General features: G+C 43.6%; 1 protein-coding gene across 50 annotated transcripts in view; it reads left to right on the forward strand.

Annotated features, from left to right (window-relative positions):
* Positions 1-812: 812 nt before the first annotated feature.
* Positions 813-21,725, forward strand: part of MAP4K4 (mitogen-activated protein kinase kinase kinase kinase 4) — a 194,066-nt gene continuing 173,153 nt past the window's right edge. For 46 of the 50 annotated variants that reach the window (XM_054475971.2, XM_054475973.2, XM_063649286.1 and 43 more), the window contains exons 1-2: positions 813-942; positions 1,277-1,342. In XM_054475971.2, coding sequence (XP_054331946.1) covers positions 886-942; positions 1,277-1,342 — 123 coding nt within the window. In that variant the 5' untranslated portion in view covers positions 813-885. Of the gene's footprint in view, positions 943-1,231; positions 1,343-21,725 lie in introns of those variants that run through there. The other 4 variants (XM_054476015.2, XM_054475976.2, XM_054476009.2 and 1 more) reach the window with 1 other exon arrangement.

Genomic DNA, 21,725 nt, shown 5'->3' on the forward strand with positions numbered 1-21,725 from the left:
CCTTGCCCTGGGAAACGCGAGGGTCCACGGCCTCTTAGTGTCGGTCCATCTCAGTTTCATGTCATTTGTTGTTAGCGCGAGGTAGGGGCGTTTCCCCACCCCAGCTCCTCCCCGGGGAAATCCCAGCCCGTTTCCTCCCCGCTCCTGCTGTTTTCGGGAGCGCCGTGCGGGGTCGAGCGCCGAGGCCGCACCCTGGGCGCTGGGCGTCGTGTCGGGGCCGCTGCCCGCGCTGCCCGCCGGCGCGGCCATTGTTCGGGCCCCACCCCTGATGAATATTCACGCCGCGCGGGCGCCTCGGCCCGCGCCCTCCCCGCCAGGGCTCGGGGTGTGAGTGCGTTTCCGCCCGTTTTTCCTGCCTGAGGAGGAAAGGGGGAGCTGTTTTCTCTCTCCTCAGAATATATTTTTGGTGTCCCGTTTCTCCTCCTCCAGCGCCGCCGCCGCCCCCTCCCTCCCCACCTCGCTCCCCGCCTCCGCCTCCGCCTCCCGGGTTATCTTTGTCTCGCTGCCTCGCGCTCACTCGCTCAACTCTCGGCGCCGCCGCGGCCCCACGCTCCGGGCCCGTCCTCGAGGCGCGCGGCGCGGGGCGCGGGCGCCGGGGCCTGAGGCGGCGGGCGACGCCCGGGGGCCTGACGGCCGGCCCCGCGCCATGGTGTGAGCGCCGCCGCCGCCCGCACACGCTCCGTCCGCCCTCCGCGCGGCCCGGCCGGCCGAGAGCCCCGAGAGCGCAGCCGAGCCCGCCGCCGCCGCCCCCGGCCCCGCGAGGAGAGTACCGGGCCGGCCCGGCTGCAGCGCGAGGAGCGCGGTCGGCGGCCTGGTCTGCGGCTGAGATATACAGAGCGACAGAGACATTTATTGTTATTTGTTTTTTGGTGGCAAAAAGGGAAAATGGCGAACGACTCCCCTGCAAAAAGTCTGGTGGACATCGATCTCTCCTCCCTGCGGGTGAGTGGGCCCGCGAGCGGGCGCGCGGGGAGCGGGCAGCCGGCAGCCGGCAGCCGGGGCCGCGCCCTGGTCGGGCGGGCGCTCGGGCGCCGCCGTGGGCAGAGCCGCGGGCGCGGCGGCCCCTTTGTCTGCCTGTGCGGGCTGGTGCGGGGCGGGCGCTACCCTCCACCGCCCCCACGCCCCGAGCCCGCCGCGCGACCCCCGGGCGCTGGGGGACCGCGCGGGGCGAAGCCCACCTCTTTTGTCACCGCCCTTTCTCTCCAACTGCCCTGCCTGATTTATTCATTTTTTTGGCTTTTTTAAAATGATAACCCCTCCCCTCCTTCCTCTCCAGGATCCTGCTGGGATTTTTGAGCTGGTGGAAGTGGTTGGAAATGGCACCTATGGACAAGTCTATAAGGTCGGTGTGGGCGCCTTCTTTGTTTCCCGTGGCATGTGAAAACTTCTTGTTGGGGGACGAGGAGAGGGTGATAAACATGCTGCTGACTGGAGGCCACGCCGCTTGGCCAAAGTTGGGAGAGGGGTTTCGCCTTGCAGTCCCTCTGTTTTTGCACACTGAGTTTATATTCAGACTGGCCTTAAAAGACCTCATTTCCTGGCTTTGAGATAAGGAAATAAGCTACACTCTTAGGCATGCACTTTACTTCAATAAAATGGAAAAGCATTTTTAAAAAATAAGACAACCTGAATTTTTTCTTTTTTTCCCCAAATCTGGCCTTCTGAGTTTGTGTGTAAATTAAAATACAGTGGAGGCGGGCCTTGCCTCTGACGATCCTAAACCACTGCTTTGGCCATCGTGAAAATTGTCATCATGTTTCAGCCTCCACTCAGTGCTTGCCAGTTGCTCAAGGTGGGGAGTTTGGCGTTACCTGGGAATACTTTATAACTGGGTGTCATCCTTTCTATTGATGGATACGTATTTTGGGGAAGCAGGGAGGAGTGTGTGTTTGGGCAACAGCAGCAGGAAGAATTACAGTGTGGGGATTATAAAATCTGAATTCCAGGAATAACCTGTTTGACAGCTGTGTAATTGAAACAGAAATGACGGAGAGCGAAGAGAATATAGAGGATGCCCTGGTTTCACACCCACCCAGGTCTTTCTCTTTTTAAAAAATTTTAACACCCACCCTCCACCCCAGCGATAAATGAAACTAGCAAATCTGGAGACTGAGTCTGCGCTGAGTAGCTGACACCTGATGTGACTAACAGTGTTCATTTTATACATTGTACAGTCTAGAGATTATGAAAGATATGTAGGGAATGGAGGCGCAGGCCTTGAAAATTCAGAACGGAATGTTAAATTCTTCCTGTCTTGATTTGTTTCTCATTACTGAACGTTTTCCAAAAGTTTAATCTGCACTAGGGGTGTGTTCTATTACAGTCGGTACAAGGTTAGGGAAGCAGGGCTCTGTGGTTCACCGTGAAGAATTGTCATTGTCTCATTAAAAATGGGTGGAGTTGGGGGGGTTGGAAGCCGACTGTAGACCTTTTCTTAGGCTAGATTAAGTGTGGATCTTATTGTGTCTTTTCTGCGTTGTGAGTAGAGTTTATCTATCACTTGAACGCCTCTCCTTAGCCTAGACTTCTAGCCTGGGTAGTATACTGTACTGGACTGTGGTCCGAACTTGGGTCAGTATTCTTAGGTGATCTCAAGTGTATTAGCTTGTGTTTCGTTGGTTAACTGTTGGGGCCGGGGCCAGATTTTTGAATTTGAAAGAGAGCCCCGTTAACTCAGCTTGCCCGGCTCAACTGAATTTGGAAGGCTTTGGAAAATTTTGGAAAAGATTGTGTTGCAGCTCACTGAGTGGTTGGTAACTGGCTAAAAGACATTCTCCCCGGTCTGTTGTTTGTTTAAGCACCAGTCATTTTTTTTCTAACCCAGTTTTTTCTCGCCAAATCTAAGTGGTGATTGTAGTCTTCCAGGTGAATTAGCCAGAGCTTGTTTTTGACCTGGCTACACAGTAGTTGGATTGTTTGTGTCTTATTTGGTCAGTATGGATGTTAAGGGTAGAGAAGTAAGCTAGAAGGCGATATAGTCTTTAAACCTTAAGAGAAGGGAAAGAATGAAACCCCAGTTTGTCTTTATTGGTTTTAAGAGGTGGGAGCTGTTTATGGTAAGAGTTTAGTCAGGTTCATTGTTATTTCCCCTCATTGCCATTTTGGTTCCATTCCCCCCAACCTTCCCGAGCTTTTGAACTAGGTTTGCTGAGCGCTACGTTTGGCAGGTATTTGGGATACTGGCATGACACCGCTCTCTGACTACAAAGTCGGTACAAGTTGAGAATTTCTCTAATTATGCAAACCTAGGGAATTAAATCTGTGCAAAAGTTGCCTACAGTCCAGAACAAAATAGTGCCTGAGATTTTGCTCATAAGCAGTTACATTTTTATATTATTATGCAAAATTTCAAACATAAAGACTAGAGAGCTCAGTTTATCAGCAGATGACTAATCTTGTCTCATCTGTATTCTTCTTCTCCTCCTTTATTTTAATGTAAACCCCAAATGCCATTTCATCTGTAAATACTTTAGAATGTTTCTTTTTTACACAATCACATTGTTGTTATCACGCTTAGAAAAATGTCATATATTCACTGTTAACGTTTTCCTGATTGTCTCATACATCAGTAAAATGTTTTTTTTTACTATAACAAGAAGTTCTTTAATGTTTACAAGCAGGTACCGGGAACTTCAATCTTAGAGGTGGTGAAAATAGCAGAACATCTCTTTTTTCCTCTTTTTGACTATTTAATTTCTAGAACCATTTACAATTATGCATAGGAGTTAATTTAGGATTTTTGTTGGTATGATTTGCTTGTGGTAGATTTGGGATTACATTATTAACACTTTAGAGTTTGTTTATTGCTGGTAAACATCCATTAGGATGAATAGCATTAAAGTTCAAAAAATATTTGTTGCTGAATTGTTATTTATAAAAAGGTCTTTATTTTTAAACATAATTTCAGGTAAAAACTGTAAGCTGAACAACTTGTCCTAATTTATTTTAGTGTCATATTTTCTATTTTTCATTAGCGCAGAGGTTGCTTATTTTGAGGCAACTATATTTACATGAAGTGAGTGAGTTGAAAAGAGAGAGTTTTCCGAGATTTGATATGTCGTATGAAATAGCTTCTTTTGGGGCGAACGACTCCCCTGCAAAACTGTGCTAATGGTAGACCCCTCATTTATGGAAGAAAGGGAGGGGGAGAGGTGTTTGTGTGTGGCAGTAGGGCTAAGAGTGACGTTTGGGAGTGGTAGAAAGGTTAGGGAGTAGTGGGAATTTCAAGGAGATGTTATTTGGACTTGAGGAGAGACATCTTCTTTAAGCATTGAGGAGCTACTGAACGGTTTTGTTGGAATTGGGGATCCCTGAGAGTAGGGGACTTGATCCAGTTTTTTCGGGGTAACTTCTAATTTTCTGTGTCTCTGACAACAGTGGTATATGGTCTGGTATAGTTGAACAGTATGTAACTTCATCTTAAAAGAAGGAGGTGAAAAACAGGGTATATTCTGTTTAGAGAAATTTATTTTCACTCTTAGGTTTTTGAGAGAGGGATACTCATAAACTTAAAATTGTAAATTTCTCTTCACAAGGTTACATTCAGAGTACCATATATTTATAAAAGAAGTGTCTGGTATGATCAATGAGAAGAATAATAGTGTGAAAAATTAAAACCAGAAATAAATCAAGTTTGTTTCCATGTTATTTTGGATTTTATTGTTATTTTATTTTGAGACGGAGGTTTGCCCTGTTGCCCAGGCTGGAGTGCAGTGGCACCATATCCACTCACTGTAACCTCCGTCTCTCGGGTTCAAGTGATTCTCCTGCCTCAGCCTCCTGAGTAGCTAGGATTACAGGTGCGTGCCATCATGCCCAGCTAATTTTTGTATATAGAGATGGGGTTTCACCATGTTGGCTAGGCTGGTCTTGAACTCCTGGCCTCAAGTGATGTGCGCGCCTTGGCCTCCCAAAATGCTGGGATTGTATACAGGCATGAGCCACTGCACCCGGCCTTATTGTTATTTTAAATATTTATTTGACCATTTTTGTGTTCTTTTTGGGGTAACTACTGTTATTTTGCATTTTGTGAGCATGTGATGGCTGGTGTTCCAAATGTCTTGAATAAAAGATTGTCAGCCAGGCGCGGTGGCTTACGCTTGTAAATCCCAGCACTTTGAGAGGCGCAGGTGGGCGGATCACCTGAGGTCAGGAGTTCGAGACCAGCCTGGCCAACATGGTGAAACCCCGTCTCTACTAAAAATACCGAAAAATTAGCCGGGTGTAGTGGCGGGTGCCTGTAATCGCAGCTACTCAGGAGGCTGAGACAGGAGAATCACTTGAACCTGGGAAGTGGAAATTGCAGTGAGCCGAGATTGTGCCGTTGCACTCCAGCCTGGGCAACAAGAGTGAAACTCTGTCTCAAAAAAAAAAAAGAAAAAAAAAAGGAAGATTGCCAGCCTGAGGACAATTCTGAGTCTTGGAAGGACTGACAGAGGGGAAATCCAGTAACAGTAATGTGGAAGTCAGGGAGTTTAGAATCCAGCAGGTAAAATGTCTGAAATCAAGGTTCACTCAAAGGAGGGACCATAGATTTTATGGAAGACTGACGCATTCTGATCTTGTCATTGGAGGAAGGGTACAATGTGGACCTTGGAGATTGAGGACAAGGGTACTCTAGGCCCAAAGACCTTGATGGTAAGGGGAGCTAACGCTAAGAGTTTGCTCATTCGACGCTCATTTGACACTGTGCTAATGGTAGACCCCTCATTTATTGAAGAAAGGGAGGGGAGAGGTGTTTGTGTGTGGCAGTAGGGCTAAGAGTGACCTTTGGGAATGGTAGAAAGGTTAGGGAGTGGTGGGAATTTCAAGGAGGTATTATTTGGACTTGAGGAGAGACATCTTTAAGCATTGAGGAGTCACTGAAAGATTTTGTTGGAATTGGGGATCCCTTAGAGTAGGGGACTTGATCCAGATGTGTGTTGGGAAGGAGCTGGTAAGATGGTTGGCCTTGGGCAAGTGGTCCAGTGACTGGAGGTGAAGGCCGAGGCAGGATAGTGGCAGTGGTGGTAGAGAGGAGGAGAGGTTGGGGTGGATACTTGGGCATTACTCTTTGCTAGGTTTAACTTGTTGAATTCACTCGTTCTCTGCAGGCTTTGGCATGTCCCTTTAAGTGGGTACACGGTTTGCCCGCAGTATTAGGAGGAGCTTTGGGATTCCCAGCACTTTGGGAGGCCGAGATGGGCGGATCACCTGAGGTCAGGAGTTGGAGACCAGCCTAGCCAACATGGCAAAACCCCATCTCTACTAAAAAAATAAAAAAATTAGCCGGGCATGGTGGCATATGCCTGTAATCCCAGCTACTTGGGAGGCTGAGGCGGGAGAATCGCTTGAACCTAGGAGGCGGAGGTTGCAGAGAACTGAGATCATGGCACTGCACTCCAGCCTGGGCAACAGAATGAGACTCTGTCTCAAAAAAAAAAAAAAAAAAAGGCAGGGGCGGGGTGGTTAAAGTGCTAAAATTGCTTTCGATTGCTCAGTGGTAAAGTGCCATATGGATTGTCTGGCTTTTAAAAATCATTAGGGGCCGGGCGCAGTGGCTCACACCTGTAATCCCAGCATTTTGGGAGGCTGAGGCGGGTCGATCACAAAGTCAGGAGTTCAAGACCAGCCTGTCAACATGGTGAAACCCCATCTCTACTAAAAATACAAAAATTAGCCAGGTGTGGTGGCGCGTACCTCTAGTCACAGCTACCCGGGAGGCTGAGGCCGAAGAATTGCTTGAACTTCCCCAGGAGGTGGAGGTTGAAGTGAGCCGAGATGGCACCACTGCACTCTAGCCTGGGCGACAGAGCCAGACTCCTCCAAAAAGAAAAAATAAAAAAATTTGCATTTTGGAGCAAGTACTTAAACTTTTGTGAGGGATTCTCTAAGTGTTACCTTTTAAGTGTAGTATCTCTTGTTCTTAATTGGAGGTAAAGACATCCACTGGGGCAAAATGAATTTTGTAGAACTAGATGTTTTCATTAGGAGGAGATTGTGTCAGCTGATCTGCCACTGGGAGGCATGTTCAGGCTTGTTCTGAGACATAGATTTCCTTCATGCTGGAAGATTCTGGACTTGGGCAAGGTGGGAGGAAGCCAGCCCTGTTGAGCAAGCCCTGCTCTCTTAAAGAGTTTCAACCCTTACTTTCAAAAACTGTTTTACTAACTGAAACATCAAAAGCTCTACAGAAAAGCCAACTACCAAACAAAACCCTGCTGATGATGGGTTTTTAACTCCTTACAGCTTGAAACTTTGTGACAAATATACATTCATTTGCCTAGCTGCAAACTCAATTCGTATTTTGCCTTTTTTCTTAACCAATATTTTATGTGTGTGTATATATATGTATATATATATATATATATTTTTTTTTTTTTTTTTTTTTTGAGACGGTGTCTCGCTCTGTTGCCCAGGCTGGAGTGCAGTGGTGCGATCTCAGCTCACTGCAAGCTCCGCCTCCCAGGTTCAAGCGACTCTCCTGAGTAGCTGGGACTACAGGTGCACGCCACCACGTCTGGCTAATTTTTGTATTTTTAGTAGAGATGGGGTTTCACCATATTGGCCAGGCTGGTCTCGAGCTTGAGTCAGGGTAAAGTTTTTAGACATACAGGGAAAGATGACTAGGAAGAAAATGGAGAAGGCCAAGGTAATCTTATATTTATTACCAGTGACCATTGTGGCAGCAATGGTTGTTAGGTTTTATAATGTTATATCACTGCTCACCAAACAGAATTTGTTCTTTTGTTATGGAGCAGGTTCAGTAATAAGAGTTGGTGAGTATTATTCAGAAAAGCTGCCTCTTGGGTTGAGTAATTAATAAAGTGATTCATTAGGACGTAGTTTTTTTCTGTAAGAATCTCTAAGGAATGATCACAATGATAAGTTTTAGGACATCCCGTTTTAAAAACTGGACTCTTACAAACTTTGATATCTAGATAGCATTAGGTATAACTAAATTGGGGAGACAAAAGTGAAAAACGATTAACCATATAAGGGTGGTTTCATGCAGGTACTGTGGATGTGTGCTGGGCCCTGTTCTGAGAGTTAGATACACAGTGGTAAATGAAGCAGATGATATATCTACCCTTATGGAACTCAAGAAAAACAGGGGGATGGACACAAAATGCCAGATGTGGGATGTCAGTCATACATTCTGTGTTGTCTGCATCTCCCTGGGTCCCCTGCCCAGCACACTTGTGTTCAGACACAATGAATGCACCGACACGTGGAAACAGCACATACTGCAATGTGTTCATTTTAAATGGCTCAACCTCATCAGCAGGGCTTCTCTGTGCTTTAAATTACAGTAAAAACAAATGAAAAGTGAAATGAAAAGGTAGACATATAGAATATCAGTCTACTTTTTTTACTGGTAGAATCAAAAGACATTTTTCCCCTGTCAAATTTTGCTGTAAAAGTTTTCGTTTTTGTTTTCTTTTTAAAAAAGTATAAGAAACTCAGGTGATATAAAAGGTTTTATATACTTCTCATTTCAGAAATGACCTTGCTGTGGTCAGCAGACCACACTTTCAGGAACACTGAACTGGCAGGATTGAATTTGTAGCAGGGCTCTTAGTAAACTCTGGGTGGTTGGTGTGTTAGTGAGCTGGAGAATTGAGGACTGTCGTTTGTGCCTAGTAGTTGGTTCTCCCACCCTTTGAACATTGGGGAGCTAGAGCAGGTGCTGCTTACAGCTTTATGCTTTAGTGCCAAAACGTCTTTGACCCCTGTGCTTTGGAACTGCCTCAGATATGGCTAAATATGAACAAGTTATCCTATTAAATTTAAATAAATGAAAGAAAAACCCCACTTTTACATTATAACTTTAAAAAATCCTTCATATGATAAATAGGGCCTTAACTTACCAGTTATGAATCGATAGTTATAATCAAATGATACTAAAGTGCTCATACCAAAAGTCGGAGTCATCCTGTTCTCCACAAGCATCTGTTTTCAGTGCTTTTAGCTGCTACATCTGAAATTTATTGCTATATTTCTAAATTATGTACTTATGTGGCTATTTCTTCATTTATCAGTTTTATACATTTATTGACTTTCTCTAGCAGTAGTTGTAGTTATTGAACTAGTTAGTTCAATAGTAGTTGAATATTTAACTCCTATACTTGCTGCCTCCCTTAAGTGGGCATACTGTAATTTTGGGTTAAAGTGATAGTTGTTTCTTTTATCATGACTATGTAAATACCATTTATATGTGAGCTAAACAGTCTCATATGATTACATTTCCTTTTTTAAACAACACCCCTGCCCCCACATCGCTTTTAGTTTTTCATTTGCTTAGTTTTCTTTGTACCTATCATCATCTTCCTCCTCAGATACCCTAAAAGGTATAACAAATGCCTAGCAAAGTTTAGTCTTTATCACATTTTCCAAATGCTTAATTTAACACCACATGTCAGATAATTTATTGTTGCAGATAACCTGTTGATTTCAATTTTTTCTCCCTGGAGTTTCCTCATAGCTGTGCAGGTATGGTTGCCCCTGGACCTGGCATGTAGCTATTGTCCTGGAATGTCTGTTTCCTGGATACTGCAGTTTTCCTTTTTGGTTTACTGTATTATTTTCCTGAAGCACATCCTCTAGTAGTTTTAAAAGAAAGGGTGTATGCGTATTAAGGTTTTAAGTCCTTGTATGGCTGAAGATCCCTTTTTCTTATTACTGCCTCATCTCCGCTTGTCTGGAACATAACTGCTTTCGATTTCTTTAGGGACTAAATCTCTGGTTTCCTGTGGGTATGGAGTGATGTGAGGCAGTTACCAGACTGTGTAAGGCAGAGAAAGGGGACCTGGGGCTTTCAACCACTAAATATGCAAACTTTGATCAGTTCTGATTTTGGCCTTGCACCTCACTTGGTATTGGTTTATTCCAAATGATGACCTTCTCAGGGTTTTGTAGGTCCAACTGTCTCACTTCTTTTTGGTATCCTTAGTAGGCACTTAGGTTGTAATTTTTACCTCTTAGTTACTACTCCATCCACTTTTTATTTTATCTTTTTTTTTTTTTTGAGACAGAGTCTCACTGTTGCCTAGGCTGGAGTACAGTGGCGCCATCTCAGCTTACTGCAGCCTCCGTCTTGTGGGTTCAAGCGATTCTCCTGCCTCAGCCTCCCAAGTAGCTGGGACTGCAGGTGCAGACCACCATGCTTGGCTAATATTTGTACGTTTAGTAGAAATGGGGTTTGACTGTGTTGGCCAGGCTGTTATCGAACTCCTGACCTCAGGTGATCCCCCTGCCTGGGCCTCTCAAAGTGCTGGGATTACAGGCATGAGCCACTGCCCCTGGTCTGCCTGTCTGTGTCTCTTGAGATAGAGTTTTGCTCTGTCCCCCAGGCTGCAGTACAGTAGTGTGATCACAGCTCACTGCAGCCTCGACCTCCTAGGCTCAAGCAAACTTCCCACATCAGCCTCTTGAATAGCTGGGACTACAGGTGTGCACCACCATATCCAGCTAAGTGTTTTTTTTTTGAGACGGAGTCTCGCTCTGTCGTCCAGGCTGGAGTGCAGTGGTGTAATCTCGGCTCACTGCAAGCTCTGCCTCCCAGGTTCATGCCATTCTCCTGCCTCAGCCTCCCGGGTACCTGGGACTATAGGCGTCCGCCGCCACGCCTGGCTAATTTTTTTATTTTTTGGTATTTTTAGTAGAGATGGGGTTTCACCGTGTTAGCCAGGATAGTCTCTTATCTCCTGACCTTGTGATCCGCCCGCCTCGGCCTCTCTAAGTGGTGGGATTACAGGCGTGAGCCACCACGCCCAGCCCATGTCCAGCTAATTTTTAAAATTTTTAGTAGAGATGGTATTTGACCATCTTGCCAAGGTTACTGGACTAAAGTGGTCGGCCTACCTCGGCCTCTCACCATCCACTTTTTAGCTGTCAAAACCTGATAGAAATGATCTCTACTACCTCTCTTCCCCTTTATATCTTTATTCTTTTGTTTACTTTAAAATCATTTTTATGGGAATTAATTCTTAATAACTCATGTGATCAGTCCACCATGTTTAACCAACAGTTGTGTCTTTGATTTTGGACTTAGGGTTTTGCTCAGGTGTTTGTTTCTTTTCATCCAGAACAATAACAATACCAACAGAACAATAACAATACCAACCAAACAATAACAATAACAACAAATAAAAAATGAAAACAAGGGTAAGCAGTGCGTAACCTCTGTGACCTTACTGCGTGACCTCTGTCAGAGATACTTAATTTGGGAGGTGCAAGCCGAGGGAGATGAGGATGAGGAATAAGGAAAGTGAGGCAGGATGCCAAGGAGTGCCATGATAGGTATTAATTACCATGTTGGCTGCTGCTTTGAACAAACCTTTGAGAGATAGAGGAGTTTGTTCAGCAGTATTTTTTTTTAAAGCAGTTTTATTGAGGTATATTTTCTGTATTATGAAATTAACCCAATTCAAGCTTACATTTCAGTGATATTTAGTAAATTTACTGAGTGGCACAACCATCACCACAGATCAATATTGGAACACTTTGATCATGCCAATAAGATTCCTCGTAGTGATTTACAGTTAATCCCCATTCCAACCCAGAGCCCCAGGCAACTGCTAATCTGTCAGTATTAATTTGCCTTTTTTGAACATTTCATTTAAATGGAATCCTACAATGTGTGGTCACCTGTGTTTAATGTTTTTGAGGTTCGACCATGTAGCAGTGTGGTTCTTTGTTCCTTTTTATTGCTGAATTTTAGGCTATGGTTGTACCACATTTTTTACCTGTTAACCAATTGATAGGCATGATGTTGATGGAACTGCACCTTAAGTCATCCACAGAAGGGAGAAAGGAGGGGGAATTTATCTGTTTGGGTCTTCTTGTTTCTCTTTAGTGTAACCAAATGCTTGGTTCTGATGACCCTGAGTGACTGTCTGGATGAGGGAAAAGCAGTTGGAAGTTTTGCATCCCTGAATCCTTTATCTTCCCCACTCTTATTATTAGTCATTACTGTGAGTTTATTTATTTATTTTTTGAGATGGAGCCTCACTCTGTCGCCCAGGCTGGAGTGCAGTGGCACAATCTCGGCTCACTGCAGCCTCCACCTCCTGAATTCAAGTGATTCTCCTGCTTCAGCCTCCCAAGTAGCTGAGATTACAAGTGTGAGCTACCACGCCCAGCTAATTTTTGCATTTTTAGTAGAGATGGGGTTTCGCCCTGTTGGCAAGGCTAGTCTCGAACTCCTCACCTCAGGTGATCTGCCCGCCTCGGCCTCCCAAAGTGCTGGGATTACAGGCGTGAGCCACTGCGCCTGGCCTTAAGTCATTTTTAAAAACATGAATACAGTTCCTTTCTTATCACTATGAAGACAAACTATTCACTAACAGCGAGGTCACTGGTACTAGGAACTAGGCCAAACTGGTTTTTCCTTCTATTTTTGGGGGGAATTCCCTTGTATATTTACCATGTGATGCTAGACTGCAGTTTTCCTTTATCTCAAGCAGAAGCTATTGTCTTGCCTGGATTTTAAAAAAACAAAGCAAAATATGTTATCTTTGGTCAGAAGGATGTATTCCAAGTTAAATGATTTGCTATGTGTTTTGGGGGAAATAAGTTTGCTCATTTGTTTCAAGTGTATTTTTCAGAGTATTTTTCTTTTATTTTATTCTTAAGTTTTTTTTGTGATACCTTCTGTTAGGGCCTTACTGCATTCAGATTACATAAAATTAAGTTAAGTAATAGTTTACTTTTTGAAAATTCTTATATTGGAGAGCTTTCATTCTTACTTGCCATGACAGTGACAGAATACTGTTGACTACCAGAGCCCTTCCCCCACTGAGTTTTTCTGAGACTCTTTATGTAATTGGTGTGTAGTTTTATGACTTCAATTTTGAGAGGTATGTCAAAGACTGAATATTATCTGAGTTAGGGCTGTGCATCAAGGTACTTAATAATTTGTTGGAGATCCTGGGTTAGACACTGAATATTGCCTGCGGTTGAGTGTGTACATTTAAGTGACACAATTCGTTGGGTGTATTGATTCACCTGCTAGGGCATGACTCAAATTCTAGGGCCATTCCAGTTTGAACTTGGCATATTAGAGCATCTTAGTTCTCTATATGTACACGTTTTCTCATTTATTCTTGTTCCCTTCCTTGATTCCCAGAAAAATCTGACAGGTGTTCAGCTCTTTACTCTTCAGTGATTTCAAGGCTTGGTTTCTGTTTCTTGTTTCACTGTCTACAGATATTTTGAGCCTACTCTGCTAGTCAAGATTTCCTTTATTTATTTAACTAGTACTTAATGTGTTTATAATATGTGCCAGGCACCATGCAAGGCTTGCTCACTGGTGACAATGGACAAGAAAGGCAGTCAGCTCATGCCCTTGTGTAGCGTATAGCCTAATATGTAAGGCAGAAAATGAACACACAGTTAAAGAGGATGATATTGCAGATGGGGAACAGCAGAAGCCTATGGGAGTGTGTGACACGATAGCTAAGTTAGAGCTGATAAAACAGATACGGTGGTATGCACAGTGAAGCTTTATGATTTCAATTCAGATGCTCTAGATGAGGCATAGATGTATGTGGAGCAGTGAACAGTCTGCTAGGAGTTAAAACAACCCACTGAGCTGATGATTCATCATCTTGGTTAATACTACTTTGAATAAAGATAGGAGGGGTGTGTTCCATTGATTATGATAATTGTCTCCATTCAGTTTGCCTTGAGCCAGCTGTCTCTCAGGAAGCCTTGCTTCCTACATCTGCACTGTTTGGTGCGCCTTGCTTTTGAATCTCCTGTATCAGTTAGAAGTTAGCATCCTGAACATTCTCATATGGGTGAAGGAGGGGCCTTCATCGGGCCTCAGATTGTCTTATGAGCAATATCTGGAATAATATTCGGTAAACAGCTGGCCTGAAGTAGGCCACATTCTGCCCTACATTACACATGGGGAGACTGCTTTGTTCAGCTGCTGATCCCCATGATGTTAGGGCTGAAAGGGACCTCTGTAAAATGGGAACAATGGTGTACAGGTTTGTGATATTCACATAGTTTTTAATAAGTTTCTGTAGTTCCGGTTATATAACAAAATAATTAAAAGGTAAAGTTTTTTTGCTTTTTTTTTTGAAGACAGAGCTACAACCTCTGCCTCCAGGGTTCAAGCAATTCTCCTGCCTCAGCCTCTCATGTAGCTGGAATTAACAGGCATGCAGCACCACGCCTGGCTGATTTTTGTATTTTTAGTAGAGATGGGTTTTCACCATGTTGCTGAGGCTGGTCTCCAAATCCTGACCTCAAGTGATCTACCTGCCTCGGCCTCCCAAAGTGCTGGAATTACAGGCGTGAGCCATTGGGCCTGGCCTTGCTCTTTGATAATATGGACAAAAGAGAATTTTATTTTTCTACTCCGATTAGGTAAAATGATGTTGTGGCTTTTTTTTGATGTTGAGTGAGATATTTCTAACCATTCTCTAATCATACTGGAAAATGGGACTTTGTAGTTACTAATGCTGGCTTTCAAAGTGTGAAATTCTTTTTGCATTATTTTGTATAAGCAAGGGCTTTGTCAGTCATCAACTCCAAGATTGTATTAGACATTTCATTAGTTTTCTAGTTAATTAGCTGAAAATATATTCTTATTGTTATATGAAAAAAGCGACTTAAATGTTGAATTTTAAATAGGATGCTTATTTATTTTTTTCTTGTCTTTATACTGTTTATTTTCTTGCTGGCTCTATCAGCTGAGGACTTGATCTCATTGGTAGTCTGTCTTGCCCTTTTTTTTTTTTTTTGCTTTCTAATGATTCCTTTTGCTGGCTTATTACCTATAACTTCTACTTAGGTTATTTTATAGGTTGCTTTAGATTTGTAGCACATGTTTTTAACTTACCATAGTCTACCTTCAAATGATATTATACCTTACTATGGTATACCTCCATTTCTACCCACTTGGCCTTATGGTTTTTTAGTGTACATTTTACTTTTATTTATTATTTATTAATTTATTTTTATTTTTTGAGACAGTGTCGCTCTGTCGCCCAGACTGGAGTATAGTGGTGCGATCTTGGCTCGCTGCAACCTCTGCCTCCCAGGTTCAAGTGATTCTCCTGCCTCAGCCTCCCGAGTAGCTGGGACTACAGGTGTGGGCCACCACGCCCGGCGAATTTTTTGGATTTTTAGTAGAGACAGGGTTTCACCGTGTTAGCCAGGATGGTCTCAATCTCCTGACCTCGTGATCTGCCCACCTTGGCCTCCCAAAGTGCTGGGATTACAGGCGTGAGCCACTGCGCCCGGCCCTATTTTTTATTTTTTATTTTTTGAGACAGTATCTCCCTCTGTCACCCAGACTGGAGGGCAGTGGCATGATCTTGGCTCACTGCAACCTCCATCTCCCAGGTTCAAGTGATTCTTGTGCCTCAACCTCCTGAGTAGCTGGGATTACGGGTGTGTACCACCATGCCTGGCTAATTTATTATTAGTAGAGATGGATTTTCACCATGTTGGCCAGGCTGGTCTCGAACTCCTGATCTCAGGTGATCCACCCATCTTGGCCTCTCCAAGTGCAGGAATTACAGGTGTGAGCCACTGCGCCAGGCTGAGAAATTTGTTTGTTGAGGAATATCAAAGACTCTGGCCTTGGAACATTGATAGTTCACTTTGAACTTCAAGGGTTGATTAATCAAAAGTTTCTGTTAAACCAAATTTTTTTTTTTTTTTGAGACAGAGTCTTACTCTGTCACCCAAGTTGGAGTGCAGTGGGCGCCATCTTGGCTCACTGCAACCTCCACCTCCCGGGTTCAGGCAGTTCTCGTGCCTCAGCCTCCTGAGTAGCTGGGATTACAGGTGCCTGCCACCACACCTTGGCTAATTTTTGTATTTTTAGTAGAGACAGGGTTTCATCATGTTGGCCAGGCTGATCTCAAACTCCTGACCTCAGGTGATCCACCCGCCTCCTTGGCTGATCTCAAACTCCTGACCTCAGGTGATCCACCCGCCTCCTTGTCCTCCCAAAGTGCAGGGATTACAGGTGTGAACCACTGCGCCCGGCCTTAAACCAAAGTCTTGATTGTGCTTAAAATATTTAAGTAAAAAGCTACTTTGCTATCCCAGTGTTCCAGTTTGACAGTGATCAATTAAAAAATTTTTAATCCCTCTGCTGAGTGTAGTGGCTTATTCCTGTAATCCCAGCACTTTGGGAGGCTTAGGTGGGCAGATCATTTGAGGTCAGGAGTTCAAGACCAGGCTGGCCAAATGGTGAAACTCATCTCTACTAAAAGTACCAAAAAAATGAGCTGGGCATGGTGGCGCATGCCTGTCATCCCAGCTACTTGGGAGGCTGAGGCATGAGAATTGCTTGAACTCAGGAGGCAGAGGTTGCAGTGAGCTGAGATCACGCCACTGCACTCTAGCCTGGGGTGACAGAGTGAGACCTTGTCTTAAAAAAAAAAAAAAAAAAAAATGCTGGGTGCGATGGCTCACACCTGTAATCCCAGAACTTTGGGAGGCCAAGGCGGGCAGATCACGGGGTCAGGAGATCGAGACTATCCTGGCTAACACGGTGAAACCCCATCTCTACTAAGAATACAAAAATTAGATGGGCGTGGTGGGGGTGCCTGTAATCCCAGCTACTCGGGAGGCTGAGGCAGGAGAATTGCTGGAACCTGGCAGATGGAGGTAGCAGTGAGCTGAGGTCTCGCCACTGCACTCCAGCCTGGGCGACAGAGCGAGACTCCATCTCAAAAAAAAAGTTTTCTAATTTCCCATCATCTGATCCTACCAAAAATAACAAATACCTAGGGAGTTTTTCATTTCATTTACAATCTGAAACCTCAGATGGCCTTATGACAAGAGCCAATATTTTAATATCTTTGTCTTAGAACCTCACTCATACAATAGAGACAAACCTCAAATCCAATCCAGAGAGCGTTGCTTCAAGGAACAGTGGTGACTTTAGATAGGTTGGAAGTCTGATGGTGCTACATGAATGCTAAACAATCAAGCCTTTTCAGGTTTAGTTTAATAGTTATTATTCTTATACTTTCAAAACCATTTTCATGTAACTATTTATTAAATGTTAGTAAAAGGGAACTACCCGAACACAGATTTTGTCCAAGCAACCTGTTTAGAATAAATTATAGGGAAGGAAGTTTTCGCTAAAATGCATTTCCTGTACTTGTGAAGAAACTTGTTGAGAAATTAACTTTGAGAAAAGTTATGCCATCTTTATGCAACATATTTATATAGTTAAGAAACATAATTTTCTTATATTTCAAAAGAGGCTATTTGACAAAAACGGCTAGAAAACCCCTCCCTATACAGTGAGAAATAATATTCTAGAATTATGTTATATAACTAATCATGATAATTTTATTTTCTTCAAATAACTATAAGAACCTTATCTTCCCCTTTATCAAAAAACCATGAGAAAACGAGCCTTCCTGAGAAGTTCGACACTGATACCAGCCAACTGTAAATCAAAATGGAAATGAACATTTCTTTCTAAATCGTATGCAGAATTCATTTGAACATTCTGATAGTTTCCATGTAAACTCTGATACGTGAATGTTGGGGCTAGGAGGAGGCTTGAAGATTATCTTGTTCAAACTCTCTGGTAAAAGAATGGATCTAAGATTTGTTCCATAGGCTGCAGTCCACTTCGGAATCACAGAACTCATCAGACACGTACATGGAACTAAGATACCTTCTCCTAGTTAAAAAAACCAGCTTAAGAAATTCTTGCCACCCAACTTTTCTTCTATGAATCTCTCAATAATTTTTCACTATTCAGAGAATGTGGTAAAAATAAGAGGCTTCAAGACCCAGAAGAACAAATGTGTGGGAACTCCATACCTGCATTAGTCTGTTAGGGCTGCCATAACAAAATGTCACAGGCTGGGGGCTTCAGTAATATAAATCATTTTCTCATAGTTCTAAAGGACAGAAGTCCAAGATTGAGGTGTTGGCAGAGTTGGTTTTTCCTGAGGCTCCTTTTTCTCATTTGCAAATGGCCACTTTCTCAGCCTTTCGTTTTGTGCACCCCTCCCTGGTGTCTGTGTCCAGATTTCTTCTTACAAGGACAGCAGTCAGATTGGATTAAGGTTCACTCTAACAGCCTTATTTTAATTCAGTCACTTCTTCAAAAAGCCTTGTTTCTAAGTCTCAATCACTTTCTGAGGTACTGGAGATGAGAGTTTCAACATGTCAGTAATTTTTGGGGGATCACGGTTTCAGCCCATAACAGTACTGTAAAGTTTTTCTTGTACTGAAGACACGGAAAATAACTACTCTAAAGTGCTAATGATTTATTAACTAACACAGGTAGAATATCCCTTATCTGAAATGCTTGGGACCAGAAGTCGTTCAGATTTTTTTGGATTTTGGAATGTTCATATTATATTTAATGGTATAATATCTCTAATCCAAAAGTCTGAAATCCAAAATGCTCCAGTGAACATTTAGTTTGAGAGTCATGTTGATTGTCAAATGGTTTCAAATTCTGGATTAGGGATACTCAACCTGAAAATTTGGAACCTTGTTTTTTTAAACTGAAAAATACATAGGGTCTTCTAATCCAGGGGTCCCCAACTTCCGAGTTTCAGACCAGTACTGGTCCTTGACCTAATAGGAGCCAGTCCCCACAGCAGGAGGCAAGCAGTGGGCAAGGGATTGAAGCTTTATCTGTATTTATAGCCGCTCCCCATTGCTCGCATTACTGCCTGAGCTCCACCTCCTGTCAGATCAGTGGTGGCATTAGATTCTCAAAGGAGCATGAACCCCTTTGTGAACTGTGCATATGAAGGATCTAGGTTGTACACTCTTTCTGAGGATCTAATGCTTGATGATCTGTCACTGTCTCCCACCACTGCCACCCCCCGCCCACCTTCGTGGAAAAAGTTTCTTCTGTGAAACTGGTCCCTGTGCCAAAAAGGTTGGGACTGCTGTTCTAATCAGATAAATGGCATATTCATTAGTATATTCATTCAACACAAAAATACTACAGATGGCCAGGCGCGGTGGCTCACGCCTGTAATCCCAGCACTTTGGGAGGTCGAGGTGGGCAGACCACGAGGTCAGGAGATAGAGACCATCCTGGCTAACACGGTGAAACCCCGTCTCTATTAAAAATACAAAAAATTAGCCGGGCGTGGTGGCGGGTGCCTGTAGTCCCAGCTACTCGGGAGGCTGAGGCAGAAGAATGGTGTGAACCTGGGAGGCAGAACTTGCAGGGAGCTGAGATTGTGTCACTGCACTCCAGCCTGGGCGACAGAGCGAGACTCCGTCTCAAAACAAAAACAAAAACAAAAACAAACAAAAAAACCTACAGATGCTATTCTAGATGATGGAGATAAAGAATTGGCAAAAAAAAAAAAAAAGATACAGTTCGTGTTTTCATGGGGTTTAAGAAGGCAGTAAACCCATCAGATGGTGGTAATATATCAGTTAGCCTTTGCTGGGTAGCAAACCATGCCTGAAACTTGCTGGCTTCATGTTGTATAAGCATCATCATCTTTGTTCATACTTTTGTAGGTCAGTAATTTGGATTGGGGCGTACTCAGTGTGGTAGTGTGGTGGCTCTTCTGTCAATCTCTTCTAGGATCTCTCTGGAAGCTGAAGTCAGCTGGCAGTTAACTGGGGGCTGCATGGTGTGACTTGGGTTGGCCAACTTTTTAAGCACCCTGGCCTTTTCTTTCCCATATCTCAGTTTTCTGTCTCCTCTCTTCCTTTTGTTGTTCACTAAGGAATATTTAAAAAGTTTCGAGTATTACAGAACATTCAACTTTGGGGGAATGAGATGGAGATATAATAAATGGAGATAAATATGTCCATTTAATATCTTCATCTTACAAAAGAATTTAATCACCATTAATTACAGTGTTACAGTATGCCCTGTTACAGCTGAGAGTTAGGGTTTTGCATCCACTAATTTGGGTAGGGTGATAATAGCAAAATGATAAATAAGTCATGAATTTAGCCTGGGCTTTTGGTGCTCAAATACCTTAATTCATGGATGGCAACACCAACACTCTACCTGCTTTTCTTAGCTCAACAGGAAATGAGAGTAGGGCTTGGGCAGGAGGAAGTCATGCATACCCAGCTCTCAGCGTGCGGCCTTCTCGTTGGTTGTTTAGGAGAGCAAACGAAGCTTATCTCCTTCCCCAAAATGTTGATAATGAAGGCAAAATGAGATATAGCTATAGGTAAACTAGATTGAATCTGCTGTTTATGTGTTGGAAGATGACGTTTGAAGATGAGTTTTAGTTCTTAGCACCAATACAACAAATGATGGGATTTGAGGTTTAAGTGCCTAAGTTTAAGGTTCTCATATAATAACTGTTAATTTCTTTTTGTGTCGGGAAAAGAACAAACTCTTGCCTTGAATTAACCAGTTATTTTAAAAAATCATAGACTTCTCTCGTTAGAGGAAACGGCCTGAACTCCATTACCAGGTGACTTTTTAGCTTTAGTGGGTGGCACATGGGACTGTCTGTGGTGTGCCATCTGCAGTGCACAAGCCATTTGTTTCTGGAAACAGTCTCACAAGCAATGATTTTGGTGAGTTTAGAAATGAATCAGGATGTGCTAAGCTCAGTGAGGACTCATTAGCCTTAGATAATGTGATTCTATAAATGATCAGAATGGAGACGGAGACTCAGGAGTGTAGAGAAAATAGGATGACACTGGAAGCTGGGCTGATTGGTGGGAGTTTTGGAATCGATGTGCTTCAACTATTAGTTGAATAAGCATATAGTTGAATTGGTAAAGAGTGGGAGACTTGGCCCTTGACTGTGTGTTATAAAAAAAAAGCTATCTTGGCTGGGCACGGTGGCTTATGCCTGTAATCCCAGCACTTTGGGAGGCCGAGGTGGGCAGATCACCTGAGGTCAGGAGTTCGAGACCAGCCTGACCAACATGGAGAAACCCCATCTCTACTAAAAATACAAAATTAGCCGGGCATGATGGCACATGCCTGTAATCCTAGCTTCTGGGGAGGCTGAGGCAGGAGAATCACTTGAACCTGGGAGGCCGAGGTTGCGGTGAGCCAAGATTGCGCCATTGCATTCCAGCCTGGGCAACATGAGCGAGACTCCGTCTCAAAAAAAAAAAAAAAAAAAAAAAGCTATCTTGAGTACTGACATGGTCCATCATCTCTTTTATGTACATTGCATATGCATGGAGAGGTTAAGTAACTTGCCTAAAGACACATAGCTGGGAAGCAATTGGAGAAACCAAATGTTAAGGCATTTCAGTCCTGACTTCTAAGTTTAGCTCTTAACTTTTTTGCCAGATTGTTTCCCAGGGTATCGACAGGTTTGGTTGGTAGGTAAGATGTGATTTGGCTGAGAGAGCCTGCGAGGGTTTCGGTCCAGGGCTGACAGTGGGAAGACGGGGGGGTAGGGGGGAGTGGAGGGGTGGGGGGTGGGGTGGGGGTGGGGTGGATGGGTTAAGGGTGGGATTGAGAGGCAAAGGAGGTGCTGAGAGGAGCAGAAGTTGCAGGTCCTGAAGCTTTCCTTTTTCTCTACTTTTCTGTGTCTTCCTCAGAGCCTCTCATACTCTAATGTGCACTCAGTCATCTGGGGAGCTTGTGAAAATGCAGATTCTGATTTCACTGCATCTGGGAATCTGCATTTCTAATATGCTTCCCCAGTGATGCTACTGTAATTCCATACTTTCAATAGGGCAAAGAAGTTAGCATGGGAAGTGTTGGTAGTTCACTGGAACACAGCTGCTAGGGTGGGTTATTTGGACTAGGGTTATGTCTTATCCATGTGGTGTAAAGTGTC

The sequence above is a fragment of the Pongo pygmaeus genome, chromosome 12 (genome assembly GCF_028885625.2).
Source record: "Pongo pygmaeus isolate AG05252 chromosome 12, NHGRI_mPonPyg2-v2.0_pri, whole genome shotgun sequence".
In the NCBI taxonomy this organism is placed as follows: domain Eukaryota; kingdom Metazoa; phylum Chordata; class Mammalia; order Primates; family Hominidae; genus Pongo; species Pongo pygmaeus.